The sequence below is a fragment of the Periplaneta americana genome, chromosome 11, assembly GCF_040183065.1.
Source record: "Periplaneta americana isolate PAMFEO1 chromosome 11, P.americana_PAMFEO1_priV1, whole genome shotgun sequence".
NCBI classification, from domain to species: Eukaryota; Metazoa; Arthropoda; class Insecta; order Blattodea; family Blattidae; genus Periplaneta; species Periplaneta americana.
In genome coordinates, this window is record NC_091127.1 from 123,566,060 (window position 1) to 123,581,104 (window position 15,045).

General features: G+C 32.8%; 1 protein-coding gene across 2 annotated transcripts in view; it reads left to right on the plus strand.

Moving 5' to 3' along the window:
• Window positions 1–2,565: 2,565 nt before the first annotated feature.
• LOC138709315 (uncharacterized) overlaps window positions 2,566–15,045 on the plus strand; it is a 124,228-nt gene continuing 111,748 nt past the window's right edge. Inside the window, exon 1 of one of the 2 annotated variants that reach the window (XM_069839991.1) lies at window positions 2,566–2,661. In XM_069839991.1, coding sequence (XP_069696092.1) covers window positions 2,615–2,661 — 47 coding nt within the window. In that variant the 5' untranslated portion in view covers window positions 2,566–2,614. The other variant, XR_011334908.1, reaches the window with a different exon arrangement.

The following is a 15,045-nucleotide window of genomic DNA, read 5'->3' on the forward strand; positions in this document are numbered from 1 at the left end:
AAACAGTACTGAGTTAGTGAGTATAGTACGTTCCATAAATATATTCGCGTTTTTCAGTGCCGAAAGAGTTTTCAATATTGAATCATGTTTTCGTACAGGTACTCGTCCGTTTACAATTCATTTTATATATCAATATGCTTGGTAAATTATTAAATAAGTATATAATAAATTTCAATCTTAAGACATATCAACTTGCAAATGTTTATTTGCTATTTAATAACAACATATGAACGTTTTCGCCGTTTAGGGCATCTTCAGATATAACAAAAAACATGTAATCTGGACCTATAATAGTAAATTATGCAAATGACAAGGAGTAGAGAACAATATATGTAATACATGAGATTCATGAGCTTTATGTAAAATATGACATAATACAGGATGAATATTGAGATGATCTTTGGATTTTAAAATTAAACTGGACGAACATTTTTACATATATTTAATTGTAACATGAGCTATATGTAAAAATGTTCGTCCAGTTTAATTTTAAAATCCAAAGATCATCTCAATATTCATCCTGTATTATGTCATATTTTACATAAAGCTCATGAATCTCATGTATTACATATATTGTTCTCTACTCCTTGTCATTTGCATAATTTACTATTATAGGTCCAGATTACATGTTTTTTGTTATATCTGAAGATGCCCTAAACGGCAAAAACGTTCATATGTTGTTATTAAATAGCAAATAAACATTTGCAAGTTGATATGTCTTAAGATTGAAATTTATTATATACTTATTTAATAACTCGTCCGTTTGCCTACGTCGCATTCCGATTTTCCCCATCTACTTCTGCTCGCCTTCTGTAAAGGCTAATGGCTGGGCTGTCTTAGCTCTTTTCTGAAAACATTAATTTCTGTTAGAAATTGGGCGTCTAAGTAATTTTATACAACTGTTTAAAATAACTTAAAAAAACCTTCCTTTCTACGACCCTGCGACGTAACTACTTGAATGGAAAGTAGATAGCATATCTAAGTAATTTTATCTTTTCGGATCGGACAGAAGTGAAGATTGAATTTACAGTACGTCAGGTAATCTTTTACAGATTAAGTACAGAATTATTTTAAAATTGAGTTACTAGTACGAAGGACGAAACTGATAATTGGACATAGGTACAATAGTCTATAGTACGATAATATGCACAAAAGAACTGAAGCCTGTATCTAAATGAACGGCCACCATTTGAAAAAATACGTTTAAATATCCATATTATGATTATTTTTCAATTTAACTTCATTCTCTAAATTGTACGCTAATATGCTGTAGACCGCATAATATACACTGCATAATGAATATGTCCGAATGGATAGCTCAGTTCATGAGTAAAAACAGTTATTGTTAATACAGGGTATTGTATTTTGATTAAACAAAAACCTAATGAAAATTATCAAACTCAAGATCGCGATAATTCCTAGTTTACGTAAATGGATGAACTACTTTTCTTCCCTCCTATACCTAGTAAAGTGATTTGTTTGTATTTTACTGCAGTATCATCGAACTCCAGTCGTGGAAGGGGGTAGCAAAGGTATAGCCAGGTTAATATTAGAAATGTTAGTATAGTACATTATGCAACGAGCCTATAATGATAGTAATTAAGAATCGAGTATGGATATTTATGAAACGATCGCAAGCGAGTTTCATAATTTTCATACGAGCTTCTTAATTACCATTATAGGCGAGTTTCATACGACTTTTTATGCTCGACCATATTTCTAACTTGAAATTACCGGTATTCAGATGTATACATTTTATTTGTAACTGACAAGATCGGAAGTGACCTTGTTCTAGGTCGTGAATTGTGAGATGTGCGCAGACGCGAAAGTATTGATTTTTTCCGAGGAACAATAATGTCATTGACCTTGACGTAGTCCCGTTAAACTTGGTAATATTATAATATTATAACCTTGATTATTGAATTCGACGTTGAAAAACGAGATGACAAATTGAATTTATTTGAATATTATTTACAATTAACGCTAATTATTATAGTAACAGAACATAACCTTCTGCGACAGTATTGGATTTCCAGCCTCCGTGACTTTTCGCTAATTCTCTTTCGATTGCATATCCGAGAATAATCGATACTTGCGGTTTTATAACGGTACAAAGCTGACTTGTCATTGGCTGAACACATGTAAGCTGAGTTATCATTGGCTGAAGACCTGTACTTTAATGAGTAGGTGTACTTTAATGACATGCATTAAAGGACTGCTACCAGGTGTATAATTAGTACATTTCGGCATGGTCGAGCATAAAAAATAAAATGATGTCTGTATAATTTCACTATCACGAATTTCATCGACGCTAAATAACCTAGTAGTTGGCACAGCGCCGTTAAATAATCCACTAAAAATCATTCAGTCTAATTCGTCAGTTTATGATTACTTATCCCCGTATTAGGAAGATAGTGTAATAAACTTCATTTCCGTTATCTGCTTGGCTCTGATAAGTTGTTAATTTGGCCTGGATTTGGTCTGAAGTAAACAGTATCCGACATGAGAATTGCATGAGGTAAGCGACAGGAAGCCGGAGGGCGGGCAGTCACGGTAGCGGCTTGCATGCGTACTTCATAGTCGAGTTAGTCGTGCGCGGGGACGTGCGAGTATCATGCCTTCTCGCGCTGCTCCCGGTTGCTACAGTCGCGAATCATTCAGGTGAGCTTACTGACTGCATATTTCATCAATCACGTGCGTTTTCTCTCAAGCTATCTTTATTCAGAATTAGTTTATCTTATTCTTAAAATTACACTCGATTTTTATCGTCTATCTGAGAACTACAGTGAATAATTTTGTGACGAACTGTGAATTGATTTTGTGCAAAACTATCGAATTATATAGACTAGATATCCGCTGCCAGTGATGAACTGTGAATTTTTTTATAGTGACAAGTTATTAAAACATCAATGTGATTCCTGTCTCAATTTTTGTTCAGTTATTTTGAACAATATTTGCAAAGATAATTTAATTATTGTTAATATTATTGAAGTGCCTTTAAAATCACAAATAATTTTAATTACTGTATCTTAAACGTGTAAGTATATCTGAAGACGAACTGTGAATTCGTTATTAATTAATCATCGTTAAAATGTCGAAAATTATGAATTTATTTAATAACTTGCTGTCGTTGAAGTATGACGTAATTTGTATCGTAGTTTGAACAGATGTTGTGAGTGTCATTAGTGGTGAATTGTGGATTTATTTCGTGACATAATACGTCTCTATATTAATTTTCGACATTGATTCATCAGTTACAGTAAGTATTATTGAGGACGAATTATGAATTTATTTCTAAATGGACTCTCATTAAAACAACATAACTATTTTCTATATACATATTGATTACACAACTTTTAACACTATATCACTTCGGAAAACGCATTATTTGTCTTTCTTGTGTTAAATTTTATATTACCTCGTTAACATGTTTCAGCCTGCTATCGGCCATCTTCAGAACTGGTTATTGCTAGTCTTGGCTCCTTTTGTTTGTGCCATAACAAGACAAAACATAATCACTAAAAACATAAGAGTAAAACACAAACACGAACACAAAAAATACATCACACTAACATACGAAAACAAAAACACACACAAGATAGCAACCTCATTCAAGAAATTAAATTACAATATCGCATACAAAACAAATAATACTCTACAAAAATATCTCAACACACAAACAATACAAATACACAAATACAACCACACGGACGTATACAAACTCAAATGCAACACCTGCAACAACTTCTACATAGGACAGATCATTTCAAACACATTACAAAGAACACATCACAGCCATAACAAAATTACAAAACACTTACACATATGTAGAACACATCACAAATGCTAATCATATCTACAGAGACATCAACACAGACATGGAAATTCTACATATCCAACCAAGAAGCCAGAAACTAAACACACTAGAACAGTACGAAATATACAGACACACAAAAACACATAGAAATAAAATTCTCAACAACTCAATTTCAGAACACACACACACACTTTGACTCCACATTACACTACATAAACACACCCCCACAGGAAAAACACACAAAAGGCGTCAAGTCCAGCAACAACCAGTTCTGAAGATGGCCGATAGCAGGCTGAAACATGTTGACGAGGTAATATAAATTTTAACACACGAAAGACAAATAATACGTTTTCCGAAGTAACTATTTTCATCATTTTACTTGTTATTATTGTACATACATTGCTATTTTCACTAAAGTATGACGCTGCGTTTGTATCCACATTACTTTCAACTTTGTAAGCTGTGGGGACGAATTACTGTTTGTTCTTTCATTCATCTATCTCTGGAGATAAATTCTGAATTTATTTAATATATTTATAGTATGAAAATAGGCCTACTCATAATCGTTTGACCAATTTTTGTCATTTATAAAATTACTCAGCATCGATGCGCTCAAAATACCAATTTCGCATTCGTAAGTTCCCGGGTTCATATCTCATGGCCGGCTAGTCTGACTGGGGTTTTTCATGATTTCCTTCAGTCACAAAGGCAAATGCCGGATTGGAAATTTACATACACCTACCATAATTCATCACCGCCTCAATCACCAATATCATAAAAATTAATCAAAATATAAAATCAGTTACATGAACACAAGCCGTCTACAACACACAATATAAACAGGAACTCAACAATAGTAAAAAAAAAGGCCTACTGGTATACCCACAGATTCTAAACACGCAGAATGACCAGAGGTGTTAAAGCGTGTATAAATAAAACAATAAAAAGAGGCAATTACTTTCGATTCACAAACTATTTCAAGTACATGGGAACAAATTTTGAATCCGTTTGGAAGTGAATTGTGTTTTAAATTACAACGTGATTTTCATCGTCGTTTCATTAATAATTTCCGTATAATTGGAGACGAGTTGTGACTTCTAAAAACTAAACATCCATTCGATTTAATTTCCATATTCGTTTCTTCAATTATTATTGTAAGTAAACTACTGTCCGTTCGAGTGGTTATGTCGCATGATCATCGAAACGGAAAAAAATCATGTGACTCACTTAAGGGGTTAGATACAGCTTCAAGGAGTAAAATTTTGGAAATATTCAACATTTTTTTCTCCATTACTACAATAATGAAGATTAGTATGTGTAAAACACTGTCCTTCTGGTATACAATAAAATATTTTTACGATTTAAAAAAAATTATATATATATATATTTTTTTCAAAATTCAAAATTCACTATGCAGTAATGAAGCATTTCCCTCATAACTCAAAAAAAATATCCAACATTCTGTGATGAAAATTTTTGTGTGTATTTATGCATGTGATATCTACAATATGATGCAAAATCACTTCTCTACCTTTGATAAATTGTCTGATAAAAATAAATTCATTTAAAAAAATGATCAAATATAAGTATTTTCTTCTAACACAAAATAAAAAAAAATATTTATTAAGGAATGTAGTTGAAAGAGCATGATATTGTAAACATGAGTTTCAGCAATAAAATAATAGAGAGAGAACATGAAAAAGTTATCAAGGTTATGAATTATAAGGGAAAGGTTCATCACTGCATAGTGAACTGCCACCGTTTTGAATTTTGAAAAAAAAAAAAAAAATATATATATATATATATATATATATATATAAATAATTTTTTTAAATCGTAAAAAATTATATATTTTTTTGAAATAACAGAACAGTGTTTTATACACATACAAATTTTCATTATTGTACAAGATGCAGTAATGGAGGAAAAAAAATTTTAATATTTCCAAAAATGTTACTGCTGTAAGCTGTACCTAACCCCTTAAAGGTGCCCTTTTCTTTACATTATCTATAATAATAATAATAAATCTGTAGCCGAAATTTTTCTGGTAATTTTAGATTTTCCAAAAATAATTGGTCCTAACATATATAATTAACCACCCTGAAACCAAAAATCGCTTTTTTGAAATTTTTGTTTGTATGTCTGTCTGTCTGTCTGGATATTTGTTACCTTTTCACGCGATAATGGCTGAACCGATTTATATGAAAATTGGAATATAAATTAAGTTCGTTTTAACTTAGATTTTAGGCTATATGGCATTCAAAATACTTTATTTGAAAGGGGAGTTATAAGGGGGCCTGAATTAAATAAATCGAAATATCTCGCTTATTATTGATTTTTGTAAAAAAAAATGTTACATAACAAAAGTTTCTTTAAAATGATTTCCGATAAGTTTTATTCTCTACAAAATTGTGATAGGACTGATATATTTAATGAGATAAATGAGTTTCAAAATTAAAATAACGCCATCTAAGGCGGTGCAATGAAATAAGAACAAATGACTTCGTCTATAAGGGGCCTTGGACAACAACAGTCGAAAGCTATTAAACATAGCCTACAGAGAATGTTTCTGTGTTTGTATGAAGTAATATCGGAAGCTAAATTAACCGAGTTTTATAATTAATTATTATTTCACCATTGGAAAGTGTAGTTTCTCTAGATGGACATAATGCTTTAATGTTATTACAGTAACTTCTGAGTGAATCGAGGACAGGTAAGATTAAAATAGGTTCTTATGCACAGAAAACTTAATAGGCTATTTTGTACATTCATTAAACTATGGTTGCATGTAATAACAAATAAGAAACATGATAAAGGAATTGTCATTGCACCAAATGAGTGCTCTCTGGACCAAAATTATCGCATTTTAATTATTTAAATATAATTTAAATTAAGTAACATATTAAACGATTTATCCTTCTATCAAACACGAATGTTCCCTGGATCAAATGTCTTATTTTAATTATATAATTACTTTATATTTATTTCTAACAGGTGCAGCGGAGCGCACGGGTACGGCTAGTTTTAAATAATTGTACAGGCCTAATATTACGTATAATTCCAATTCCAAACAGCAAATGTTTTCAAGGAATAACTAAGACAGCTCAGCCACAAGCCTTTACAGAAGGGCCAGCAAAACTGGTGGGGGAAATCGAGATGCGACATAATCACTCGGACGGATAGTAGAGCCCGATCGTAAACTCGTGGTACCTGCGCGAAAGACGAATTGGCATCCACTTACATGGACTCGCCCAAGAATCTTGCTGAAGGTGTGTTTGAACAGTACGCTCTATGAATAAAGCAGTCGCCCGCAAACACAGAACTCCCCCCCCCCCACTCCGAAGCCTCAGAAAGAAGCTCGCGCATGTTGGTGCCACGAGTTTGCGAATGGGCTCTATCAAGAAACGCCTTGTGAATATAATACTGAATGGATGCTTAAATAACAAAATAGGCCTAATATCCATATTGGTTTTATCACAAGCTGTAAGTCTCGTTCCAAACTAATTATGAATTTAATCATTAGTGAACTGTCATTAGGATATCACTGTGAACGACTGATGAGGAGATGAATAACATCTAGTAAAGGGACCGAAACGAGTATTATAGCTAAAATATTGTTTGTAGATGATGATAATGATGACGTTGATGTCTTTTATTTCAAGTTCAATTAATTATGAGTACATGGGGTCTAATGTAAATTTATTGACTATTTTCATTAATTGAAGATCTCTTCGGAATAAGAGTGTAACCAAGAAAACTGTAACTCATGTTTCAGGAGAAAGGAAAATAATTTATTGGTATATTTCATTAGGCCTAAGCCTGTATTTACTATCACAACTATTTGACTAAACAAGGATACAAGTTTATTCAGCTATTAAGAGCAATAATTTTTGTTATAAATAAGTCCTTTAAAATTACTTTTTCCACCTACATTACATATTTCAAGAATCTGATGTTGCATCCTTTTTCCGGGGGAGGTCTTCACTTGTTGCAAAATTCGGCAGAAATACATTTTAAATGTAGGCCTATGCGGTAACGTGCTGTTATTAGAATAACGTCGTCATCATCATAATCATCATCATTCAGATAAAGAATTGAATCTTAGTGAATCGTTGCCTTGCCAATAGTTTCATACCTTCTTCTCAAAGATCGTCCCATAACGTCTTTTCTCTAATGTCTATAATTCGAAATTCGTTTCGGTCAGCTGAACTGCGAATTTTCTTCGACGTTGTTTTTGTATAATTATCTGAATTTTCTTAAGGAAGTGTTAATTGTTATCAGTTGAAGTTTCTTTCGTTTAACTTATTGATCTCTTTTTGCCAGGTGTTGACCTGTTTTTATCTTTGCTTTCTAATTATCCAGATATCCTTCTCATAATTATATCAATGTTGGTTTTGTCAAAATGCTTCTACGGGAATGAAGATTTGATAATGAAATTAACACATTGACAAAATTTGTAACTGTACTGGTTATATAGTTTTAATTGCCTTAAGATATTATATTATCCTAAATATTTTAATGTGTGATTCAGTCGAAAATAAAGTTTTCATTATATATTTTATTTTTAATTGGTTCCTTGCCTGTAAAGGCTATGATTTTAGAATTTTTGGTAGATACTTTTTTATATTATAACGGTTTGCATTTGAAGTCAGTCTTCAAACTTACCCAGTAACACTTGATTAGCAACAAAAATAATTATGCCTATTTCAATTTTATTTATACCAATATTCTACAGTAGTTGTTCGAATGTTCTTTCCAATGAGTACCTTAGAACTGTTGTAAGTGTACGTAATTATGGGCAAAGCAGGTAAAAGAGGGTTGTCCAGTAGAAAGAAATTCAGTATTAGGCCTAAATTCTTTATTTCTGAAGTTAATCTTTCGTAGTCACTACAATTATTATGGTTATACATCATAAATTCTTTTCATAATTAAAGTTGTAGGCTGAAAATTTACTCGTTATTGTTTTGAGAATAGTTAGAAGTAAATTTTAGATGCATATAGGCCTGAGAAAGCAATTTTGATTTACTTTTCATACTTGTTACCCTCTGATTGAGGTTCTGGCTGATATGTATACCTATATCAGACAGTACATCTCACTTGACGATATGTGCCAGAGAAAGAACAATTGTTTGTATGCGTCTTAAGTCTGATTCGTGTAATATGTAGCTAGTCAGCGATGTATGCAATAGAGCGAGAAAGGAACTGGCCACCTTACCCCATTATCTCCTGGCCTAGTTGTCTCATGAGTGATGTCTTGGTAGTATCACTTGTGAGATCCAGACCTGTCTTCGGACAGCTGACTAAACAACAAGCAACGGTAACTTAACCGTTTTATAAAATGTAACATTAAAAACGAGTTGTTAATTAATTTAGAAACTAAGGGTGCTATTCATAGACATTTCGCAGCACGCGCTAAGAGCGTACTAAGCTAGTCCCGGCTATGGTTACTTGTACAGAATTCAAATCATATCCTATCGCTAACACTGGTTTATGAATACGAAAAACGCTGATCACCCACCGGAAACCCGCGCTAAAAATGTCTATGAATACGGCCCTAACTTTCGTCAGAACACCTATATAGTATTTATATAGGTTTTATCAGCTGTTACAAGTAAACTTGTTATATTGTACGAATTGTAAATTTAGTTTGTGAAATGTAGTTATTAAATTTTCTACGCAACTTTCACTGGCGTTAAATTAATTTCTAGTATTACTGGGAGAAAATGTTGAAGTCTTCGACACCGATACGTTCTCACGATCATTCTGGCAAGTTTTGGTCGTTGACAATATCTAACGTACACTGTGCATGTAATAAAGATAGGCTATGTTTTACTTTATTCATGTTACATTTTCAAAGCAGTCAAGCTTCTGAAATTATAAAATATTACTTGTATTCTTGCATCTAAGTTTAAATTTTTAAAATCCCTTTCTATATTTTACAATTTTAGGTCTACGGCTGTTAATGGCTTACTTTCATTTAACACTCGTGTAGGCCTAAATTGCATTCTTACGTAGAACATGGCGTTAATTTTACGTGTTAACGAACAATGTTGACCCCTTTCTTTGAACTAGACTATTGGATTCTTCCTTCATCAGAAATTTCGAAATATTATAACATACATTCCCAGTGAAATTTTTTATGATATCTGTTCATGTGTCCTCATTATATTTGTAATTTAAGATCTTCTATGCGGGACATTATAAGTGATTCAGGAAATTATTTCTGTTACTGACACATTTTAATATTTTTGTCTTTTTCATAATCACGAATTTGGCATAAACACGCCTGTTTCAATATAATCTAAATTGTATTTTAGCCCTATTTCAAGTCCTTTTGGCTTGTATGAACATTTTTAGGAGGAGATGTAATGAAACCCGTTGCAGCTAGCTGTTTTTGTATTTTTGAATTTCATGTTATGCAGATTACATCTTTAATTCCTCTAAAATTTCGTAGTTTCGTTTATGACCTAATAATACATATCGTGCAGTTCTTCACAAAAATGTCATTTCAGTTAAACGTATATTTTTCTTGTCCTGCTGTCGAAGTGTACAAATTAAATTTTATATAAAATTGTGGGAAGAGCCAGTGCAATATATATCGTCGTTGATTTCATGAAACTTCCTATGTGACAGTACAAAACATAAGTTTTCAGGAGGAAAAACAAATAATTAAAAATCAATAGGTCTACATAAGAATATGAATTAATTCGGTAGAAAACGTTGGTGAATATGATGAACATAAATTACATCATCGAGGATCAATGTAGGCCTATTGATAATTCTTCCATTTGAAAAATTATTTTCTGTATTGTCACATTGGAGGTTTCATAAAAACAACGACGATATCCATAATCTAGGAGAATTTTGTACCTTATTTGGTTTTAGTGCTTTCTTTCACATTCCCAATGCCTGCATAAAATTTTAAATTTATTTAATGTAGGCCTACATTTCCCCCCAAAAAGGAATGAGACCATAGAATATTCTTAAGTCTCAGATAATATGTAAGACATTGCACATGATCGGAGACCAGAGCGCTGATACACAAATTAAAGAATATTTACTTAAATTCAGGCTATTTGGTTTTTTGCTAGCATGGTTCCGAAATTCACTTCAAAAAGTACTAAAAATATGGTAATATGACGTAAATAATAAACATATACAAAAAATTGTGTATTAAATCCACATTTGAACCTTCATGACTAGATCGACACTTCGCGCAGAAAGGAAAACTTTCGTGTCGTCTCAATAGCTCAGATGCTAAGACTTCTGCGTATTGTGCAGGAAAGAGCGGGTTCGATTTTTAGTCTATACCAACGGTTTTTTGTGTGAATAACGTTGAAATAGACTTTTCCGGAGTCCTGATATTAAGTGTTAATGATCACAGACAACACAAAATTATAAATTATCTATATCTATATATAATTTTAACTGGTAATGGAAATTACGGGAAAATGGCTGAACGGATTTTAATAAATGACCCCTCATTTTGAAGCTTGGAACCCAAAGTTTTTCAGAAAAATAGTAGTTTTCAGTGAAATGTCAATTTTCCTACATCATTTTCCTATTTTCCAAAATCCATCTTCCGTCAGTTTTGAGAACTAATTAATTGCATTTCAGAATAAAACAAAACACACACTACAATAAACAATATACTATTACATGAAGGCCATGCCCTACAGGATTTCTGACATAGAGTTCAGATGGCTCAGATTCTTTCACATCATAATGCCAATATGTTCGATCTTGATTTGTGTAATTTTTCTATAACGTATAAAAAATAATTTACAGGTCTGATTCTCTGGTCTGTAGTTTTCCGAGTACAGCTGTGTATTGGATATTAAGAACTATAAAACTTAAGAATGTTTGATGACATTATTACCATTAAAAATGAAATATTATTATAGTTAATGCAACACATAATGTATACTGTTGATATGAAAGTGAAACCTTTTGGGGCTTTAAGTAAGTAGACGCGGAGAAAGAATATTTTATATTAGATCTTCATTTCTATAATTTACTGAGTAAAGGCTATATATATATATATATGTTACTGAAAACTATAAAAATTACGTAAGGTAACAATATTGTTATTAAAAATGAAATACTTTTATAGTTATTAATCAAGTGGTGTGGATCTTTTTCATATATGTAATGGCAGTGTGATATAGATATTTTTATGTCTGATTCTCTAATTTTCCTTGGTAGTAATTGAGTCATGCTTTCTATTTTAGCTTTGTCTTTAAACTACATCAAAATTAATTTCATATTTCTTTTTGTTTAATCGATTAGATTTGTGATCGCTGCCACGCATATTTTGTTGCAGGGAAAATAGCATGCCATTTCACTTCTTGCTACCGTGATGAGTAAGTTTATTTCCCGCAACCAGCAACGAATGAAACACTGAAACTGCTAACGATTTACGATGGACAATTTTATTTAGGGCGCATATAAGATTCTACAACTCTGACATATCATTCGCCTCATTTTCCACATCTCAGCAATAAATTCCTCACAACAGCCTATATTACAGAAAATATACGGAATAACATTCATTTTTACACAAATTAATCCAGCAGTATTTGGTAGATCAGTATTGTCTGGAGGAAGCGCAAAAATTACAATTCCTGAGAAAAGACCAAAAGGTATTACTTACTGATGAAATAACAGGCCTACAAGATTTTGTAGTCTCTTGATCACCTCAACAAGATCTCTTAGTGGGAAAAAGTGATTCTGCCTTCTAAAGTTCAGGGTAGTTCACGAAACATGCAGCGGCTATACCAAGATGCTAAGTCTTTTGTTCCAAGCATGACAAACCTTACATTTTCTTAACTTTCACCTACAATCCGCAATGACCTGAAATAGCTACTACGTTACTCCCACATGAAAAACCCACTGATAGTCCTGACATTGTTACTTGCGATTTCGCATTGAAACTCAAGAAGTGAAGACGGATAGGTTCAAGGAAAAGTATTTGGCAAAAAAGAAACATTCAGAGTTTTATTATTAATATTTCTGACTACATGAGGTTATATTTTTAGTTTTGTGCTAAATTAAACAGCCAGGATAACTATCAAAATACGTAATAACAAACGAATTATTAATTTCCCTTTTTTGTTCGCTTCCTACGTTTCTCTTTTCCTATCTAATTTCAATTTTATTTTCACTCTGTGCGTTTGTTATGCTTTGTCCAAAGAGGCGGTACCGTTATTGGAAAAACTGAAAAATATCTTTGGATTTTTTTGTTTTATTTTTCTACGGATTTAACTGTTTGTTATTCTTTTCGTTTATTAATTATTTTTTTTGTTTTATTTTACTTTTGTATTAAAATTAATTGAGTGTCTTTTTAAATAAATAAATACTAGATTTTTCATCTGCCATACATTCTCTTTCACTGTAATGTTTTTATAATTTTATTATTATTCAATAAATTGTATAATATGGGATGATTCCGTACTAAATCGGTCAATTTTTACCCATGTCATTGCTGAACTCAGAAGCCATTTTTGTAACATTCCCGCTGTCAGATGCCTCCCATGCCGGAACAGTTGCCGGCTAGTCAGACGGATCGTGACTCAGTCTTGTGCAAACCGAGTGCGCAGCTGCTTGGCGCATTGTCCATTAGAAATATCTTTGCGATGAAATGAAATTTCGAAGTTACATTAACTGGTTGAACATGCGCATGCGTGTTTATTGGAAATCACCGCTTAAGGTTCATTCATTTTCTTGTGTCCAAACCGAGTCTAGTCTAGTCTCCAAGAATGAGGGTGGAAGAAAGAGGAATATGTATCGTCCTTTATAAGCAGGCAGTTCATTGCGGAGGGAATAGTTGAACGTATTGAAATCTATCGAGCGTGATCAGAGACAGAGTGCCTTGAAATCATAATGTTCGGGATTCGTTTCCTTGAGATTTGAACTACTGCGACAGTAAAGTGTGCCGTGGCGGTGATATAATATTATAGCGGTAATGAAAAGCTTTTGAAGTGAAAGTGAAAAGTGTTCTATTGATAGTGAAAGCTGTCACAGTATCAGTGCAGTGATTTAGGTAAGAATAAAATTAATGTGACGAATAAATTATACATTGTAAATCTGATTTATGTAAGTATAGGTCTATATGTATTAAGATCGGTGAAACTAGCGCTGAGGTAGTTCCAGGGTTTTCAGAAGTAAAAATCGTTGAACTTATAAGGGATTTTTGGTTAAACGAGCGTTGAGTGACTTCTTTTCCTATTGCGGATATAATATGCATCTTCAGCAGTATTACATGTCGTACCAACATAACTTACGAGACATTATGAACGTTTCACGCTAGTTTGCAATGTTCCAGCGAGGTAGAAATTCGGCCATTTTCATACCTCATGGAAGTGTGTAGGGGTAAGAAAATGGAGTGTTATAACAGGTTAAGTTAGTTTAGACTTTTATTATGTCTTACGTTCTTATCTGAGACAGGTTAGGTTACGGTAGTTTAGGGTTTTGTTATGCCTTGTATAGGCAAATCTGTGATAGGTTAGGTTAGGATTTTAGTGATAGGTTAGGTTAGGTTAGTTTAGGCTTTTATTATGCTTTGCATATTGGAAACTGTGATAGGTTAGGTTAGGATAGTTTAGGCTTTTGATATGTCTTGTATAGGCGAATCTGTGACAAGTTAGGTCAGTTTAGGATTTTAGTGACAGGTTAGGTTAGACTTTTATTATCGTCAAGATGAAGGTGAAAGCGATTGAGTGTGGCGCACTTGAACAGGTAGTGATTTTTTTTTTTTGTTTTCTATGTTGGCAGTTCAAGTCAGTCGGTGTCTATTCCAAATTCCGCGGAAGTCACTCAACGCTCGTTTCACCCTACCGAGGGTGATAGTTCTGGACATAGAGAAGTCAGGAGGTCTGGGGTTCGATCTCCCGAGACTGGCAATCCTGGCTGAAGTTTTTCGTAGTCTTCCTCAGTCCCATCAGACAAACGCCGGGACTGTTGTTTAAAATATGGACCAAGACAGCAAAACTTTCTGTTTAGACTTGCCAAACATTTAGATTTATACACATAAGTAGGCCTATTTGGATATGTGTTGAAAGGTGTTTCGATTTGTCCAAAGAAGTATTTAGATTCATATACATATTTAGGTATGCACTGATAAGTGTTTAGATTTTTAGCGTATTTTTGACATGAACAAGTCTTTAAAACCAGATCGATATAATATGAAGGTAGGCCTACCTGGTCGGAAACTTCGATATAATGATATA